The following is a 6,034-nucleotide window of genomic DNA, read 5'->3' on the forward strand; positions in this document are numbered from 1 at the left end:
TAAGATAGTTTAAATAGAGAGACCGACAAGTCAAGGAGCAGTGCAGGCATGTTAGTGTGGCCCCATCATTACATGGTTATTTATTTTATCATACTTTTGTTTTGATATGTGTTTGTTTGGCCGAGCTCAGGTCCCCGCCATATCCCTGGCATACGAGGAGGCAGAGTCCGATATCATGAAGCGACGTCCCAGAAATCCTTTCAATGATAAACTGGTCAACGAAAGGTAATAAAACAGGCGAAAAAAAGGTTTCGCAAATTTATACTGCTCTAAAATCTTATTTTGGAACCGAGTGTGAAAAAGCTATATCTATGGATGACACCGATAAAACGCGAACTTCTGCTTTCCCGTCACTCGATGTTTGTCCCTCAGAAACCCAGAAATGTTTTGCAATTTTCAGTTCCGCCCATCTTATCCCAAGCTCTTATTGTTGCTTCTTCTGCTTTGAGACCTACTGCGACTTACTGGTGCAACTGTCTAGCAGATTTGCCCCTTCCTTATTCTGATTTGAGATGAATGTTTTGCCTGATTGAGAGGTTGCATGCTTGACGAAAAAAAATATTCGGGAGAAACGGAATTTATTATAAAATGGACCCAATTGAATTTCGTTGATATGATAAATCGATCTCACAAACGAATTTAATGAACAGCAGAAAGGTAGATAGTTTCAATCTTCTCGATAAAAAATGATGGAGGATTTAAAAAGGACCTACTGAACTTTTAACAATTTTTTTTTTTCGAAATCTTTTTAATATCAGATGAGTACGTAGCGTTAAGTACTCGATTCCCAAAAATATCTTCTAAGAGCAAGAATACTTTTCAATGATACTTTTCCTGATTTTCATCTGACATATAAGATAGTAGGTTATTTTACAAGAACTTGGGAATTGAACAATAAAAACAATACATTCATAAAAATGATATATGCAATAATTGACCAAGTATTAAACGTTGAGGACGTGAAAAATTACTTGTTGGGCAAATTTATAGGTCAACAAACCATTTAAGATCTTCTGTTGAATTGAATCGATGAATAGCACGTTGCTAAATCATCAGTCTTAATTTTTTTCAATTTTCCGACATGATGAGAGAGCATTTTTTGAATTATTCGATAATAATCATTGTTGTGTTATTGGAATTTCGCAAGTGGTGAGATTTATTGTAATTGTTTCATAGGCGTACAACTTTGCTTTCGCCATTTTTTGCGAAATTCGAGGCTCTATTGTAAAAAACTGGTTATACATTTATGATTCAAAGTATTGTCCATCGCTGGCCACTACTTTCTCCCATCTTTCGGGCAGCGTACGAATCCCGCGTAGAAAAAACTGGTCATATCTTAAAGCGAATCAAGAATCGATCCAATATTTCACTACTTCATAAGACCGGAAGTGCTGGTCAGCCAAGCCGTGTGCTATTGATCAGAACAAGTGATAGTCCGAGGGAGAGCATCGTCTGGAGAATACGGCGGGTGGAGTAGGACTTCCCATTTCAACGTTTCCAAGTATGACCACTTTCGCAACATATAGTCGAGCATTGTCATGCTGTGAAATCACTGTATCTGTCTCTCGTTGTATTGCGGCACTCCCAATGATCCCGGCAATTCTTGTTGCGTTTGACGCGAGTCTTAATCAACTAATGCCTTCAATTCTGAATCTTCGAAAATCTTCTCTCTTCCACCGCCATGAAGGCTTCGACGCCAAAATTACCGTTTTTGAAGCGTTGAAATCACTCTCGGCACGTACTTTCATTGATAGCGGCTTCACCATGGGTATTTGAGAGCATTCGACGAGCCTCATCTGCAGATTTCTTCATATTAAAGCAGAAAATTAAAACCTCCCGCAAATGACGAGAATTTGGCTCGTAAGCTGACATGTTTGATCGAGAATTACTTTATGATGCAGACACAAATCGACTAATATTTCGATGGCATTATGTTTACACATACCAAAGCTGATTGTATGACATCTATTTATTTCTACTACTAGTTACCACTATAGCCATTTATTGCAAAACGGCGGAAGCAAAGTTGTACACCAATAACACTCATGCTAAAAGCTGATCCTCACGTTCAATTCTTAGTTGTTTTGTTTGTATTGTATTTTTTTTTCACTCACGTTATCGCCAATTGACATTGTGTAGAAGGTATAGGCGCTAACAATCTCAAATGAACTAACCGCTGTATACATACACCTCAAAATTAATATTCTAACCATAATCTCGCTAATATGTGTTGTCTTGTAAATATATGAGAACTTGTAGTGGTAGAACTAGCACATCATTCATCTTGCACCGCTTATTAAATTGCAGAAATGTATAATATTAATCTCCCACTTCCTCTTACTGACTCTACCTCTTACACACTACTGAGATTTTTTTTTTGAATAATATTCTACTTGTGCATGTAGTTTTCTCACTAATAACTTGTGCCACTGGCCACTGTGTAGGTGCCTGCTATTTCTCTGGCTTACGAAGCCCCGGAGTCTGACATTATGAAACGACAGCCGCGTGACCCATATACGGACAATCTCGTTAACCGCAGGTGGGTCGTCTTTCTAGCCACTACGGCCCAAACTGCACCACAATTCTACCTCGGCACCACAGAAATGAAGGATGTTTCAATTTGGGTATTTCGATTTCAAAATGGAATTGTACACACTCACTTCACTATTTCACTCGACGAAGAAAAGAGACAAAAACTCACAATTTGTATAGAATATTGAACAAAAAAAGAACGTAACACACGCAGAAAAAATGCAATTATTGCACATGAATATTCTGACAGGAAATCCTTGGGAAGAATATGTAAAAAAAATATTATCAAAAAGCAATCAATTATTACTATTATCCATGAAAATCAAAGAAAAGAGAAAAGTATTAAACCCAACAAATTATAAAAATCAGGTCAGCAAAAACCTTAGGAATCTTATGAATTGTCACCCAATAAGCCTATATGTTCTTCCATAGAACACAAACGACTTCTTCAGATCAAGAAGTCTACAATAATAAAGCTGTGTCACAAAGAAAGATCTTGCTCAACAATGTCATGTTCTGAAATTGAGGATTTTATATTCTGTAGTATATCGGTTGGGAATTTCTCAAATATTGACGTTCTTAGTTCAACGCCTATTCAATATCACATGCTCCTTCCATTGAAATTCCAAGAGAATATACGAAAATAGTCTAAAAGATTACATCGAACTTCCTCATGAAATAATTCTAAGATTAGGTTTTAAGCAGGAAATTCCTTATCTCAATGAATAATAGTGAATGAAATAATATTCCATTATAGCGAAACAAGTGCTCAAAACTTTATGTTGTCATACTTCCTGATGAGAATGAGCCATTTTTTATGCAAACTTTTGAATTTCTATGATTAAGCAAGTATCTTGGTGTTAAATTTTCGTCACACAACTCATTTCACTGCTGCCATTTCACCTAAAAAATCATTGACTTACAAATACTCGCATCCTTATTAAAAACGAGGTTCAGTATTGTTTCAACGGTTGTCTGTTCATGGCGTTAATTTTGTTACGTTACCTACAATGAAGAGGCACTTGTTAGTTCAAAGACGACGTCTCATATTAAAATAATGTATCGCTAACATCTAGGCTGTATTGGATGACTTTTTATAGAAATTCTTTTGCCATAGATTAGGATGACCGGTGAATCACATTCACACTAATATAGTCCATAATTTTCTGCTATGAAAGACTGTAATAGTTGAACATACAAGAAATTGGCTACACGTTGATAAATTCAAGTTCTACCTGATTCAAACATATCATCGATACAACTCATTTACCAAATTCGAGAAATCAAAAAATTGAAGTTGAGAAATTCTACGGAGAAAAACCGCCAACACATTTTTCAAACAATTCATCTAACGATAATAGTTCAGTGTTGTAGTAGCTAAATTGAGTATTTTTGCCGAGGTACAGTTTGTGAAGTGTAAATAGCCTAGAGGAAGCACTGCAATTTAGACACATGTTACTGCTATGTTAAGCAAGAGTATGCCTAGTTTCTTTGTATGGGCAATAGTGAATTAGATTTCCTGTGTTATGCCGATTGTTCCAATGTGGTTCCATTTGAAACATTAACAAATAACTGAGTGTTCTGATTCGATTTTTCAGACCATGTTATTTCAGACAAGATTTTGATTGAAAAATGTCTAGAGGAGTTCCCGATGATGTGCATGAAAATTTTCACTTAGTAATGTTTCTTTACACTATTGTGATTTTCAGCAAGGAAAATGTCCCACACTCAAACTTCATCTCATGCTGAACTTAACTTATCATTTATTTCTCCTTTTGGAATACTTTTTTTTTCAATTTCTTTTCACACTAATCTTCTAAATTCAGACAAAAAAATACTATTTTACTGTTTTTTTTTTTTGTGGATATTTCATGTCCCGGTATCACTCCAAACATCCTTTCCCCACATCTAAGCAGAAGGAACGCTTCAAAAGTGTTGTAACATGAATGTCGATGTTTGTTTGTATTTCACACTAACAGCTGCTGATTGATGTCATTTGTACCTACTAATAATCCAAAAAGGGTAACAATTAGTTATTGTAAATATTTGCATGTATTGATATGATCTTAACAGCATGTTTGTGGAATCGATGTAAGTATCGCAATGGTTCCAGAAATTATGTCTAAAAAATAAATCCAAATATTTCGGAGCCATTGTTACATATACATGTCTACCGTATAGAATCTAATTCTTCTTGTGTATGTAGGCTGATCTCAATGGCTTATGGACAGATCGGCATGATTCAAGCTGCTGCTGGATTCTTCGTCTATTTCGTTATAATGGCTGAGAATGGATTCTTGCCGATGAAATTATTCGGAATCCGTAAACAGTGGGACTCTAAAGCCATCAACGATTTGACTGATTCATATGGTCAGGAATGGGTGAGTTCAAACACTCATTATCAAGGGAAAGAGTCAACTACAAAAACCTAATTGTGTTGAAATAATATTCATTAAAAATTAATAGCACTCAATAGCATTTCACGTGAACTACACCGATGTTTATTATCAATTATAAAATACTAACCAATCATTGCAATATATAGTTATGAAATTATCGTAAGAAATATAAATCTTCAATTTAGTAAGAAGGGTAATCATTGAGATAAATGAAGAAAACTTCAAATACAATATTTGAGTTGTCTGCATCGTAGTTGAACTATTTGTATTTCCTGAAGTGGTTGTTATATGTATTATACTTTGTTGTGATGAAAAAAAAAACAACAAACCTAATTTTGTTGCTTTTCAGACCTACCGTGACAGGAAGACCTTGGAATACACCTGCCACACAGCTTTCTTCGTCTCCATTGTCGTTGTACAGTGGGCTGATTTGATCATCTGTAAGACTAGACGTAACTCGTTGATCCACCAAGGAATGAGGAATTGGGCTCTGAACTTCGGTCTCATTTTCGAAACTGCTCTTGCTGCATTCCTGTCTTACACCCCAGGCATGGATAAAGGTCTTCGCATGTTCCCATTGAAGTAAGTATTCGATCCCTGGAAGTGGATCTTTTATGACTAACTGAAGGCGATTATATGCGCTCATACAAACAAAAATTCAACAAAAGCAGTTTTTGTTCTTCAAAATCTGCTTAAAATCTCATAACATTATTTGATCTTCATGTTTTCATATCCAGACAGGATCACTCCTCCAATTTTTTTATTCCTTCATTTCAGTAGTTGCTTTTAAGTTAAGTCTCTTCTACTTTTCAAATCTTCGATGCTTCTTCCCAAAGTTGATTCAATCGAATTATTTCGTTTTTATCACGACTCTCCTAGGATTCTGCGCAAACCTTCAGAAGTTAAGAACTTGTGTAAGTTTCTCCTGGACTGTCCGTTAAAATCTCCATATATCTCTTAACATTTGATCTTCATCTCTTTTTGTCGACTTAAACAGAATCTTTCCAATATTTTTATTCCTTCTTTTCAGTAGTTTTGTTCATATTCGTTTGTCTCATATTCTTTTCAAAGCTTCAGAGGCTTCTTCCTCAATTATATTCAAT

The 6,034-nt window shown here is 35.5% G+C and overlaps 1 protein-coding gene across 12 annotated transcripts in view; it reads left to right on the forward strand.

Annotated features, from left to right (window-relative positions):
- LOC123671091 (sodium/potassium-transporting ATPase subunit alpha) overlaps positions 1 to 6,034 on the forward strand; it is an 86,946-nt gene that overhangs the window by 79,109 nt on the left and 1,803 nt on the right. For 7 of the 12 annotated variants that reach the window (XM_045604762.1, XM_045604757.1, XM_045604766.1 and 4 more), the window contains 2 exons: positions 4,739 to 4,913; positions 5,281 to 5,513. In XM_045604762.1, coding sequence (XP_045460718.1) covers positions 4,739 to 4,913; positions 5,281 to 5,513 — 408 coding nt within the window. Of the gene's footprint in view, positions 1 to 130; positions 226 to 2,444; positions 2,540 to 4,738; positions 4,914 to 5,280; positions 5,514 to 6,034 lie in introns of those variants that run through there. The other 5 variants (XM_045604758.1, XM_045604768.1, XM_045604759.1 and 2 more) reach the window with 3 other exon arrangements.

Source organism: Harmonia axyridis, chromosome 1 (assembly GCF_914767665.1).
Source record: "Harmonia axyridis chromosome 1, icHarAxyr1.1, whole genome shotgun sequence".
Lineage (NCBI taxonomy): Eukaryota > Metazoa > Arthropoda > Insecta > Coleoptera > Coccinellidae > Harmonia > Harmonia axyridis.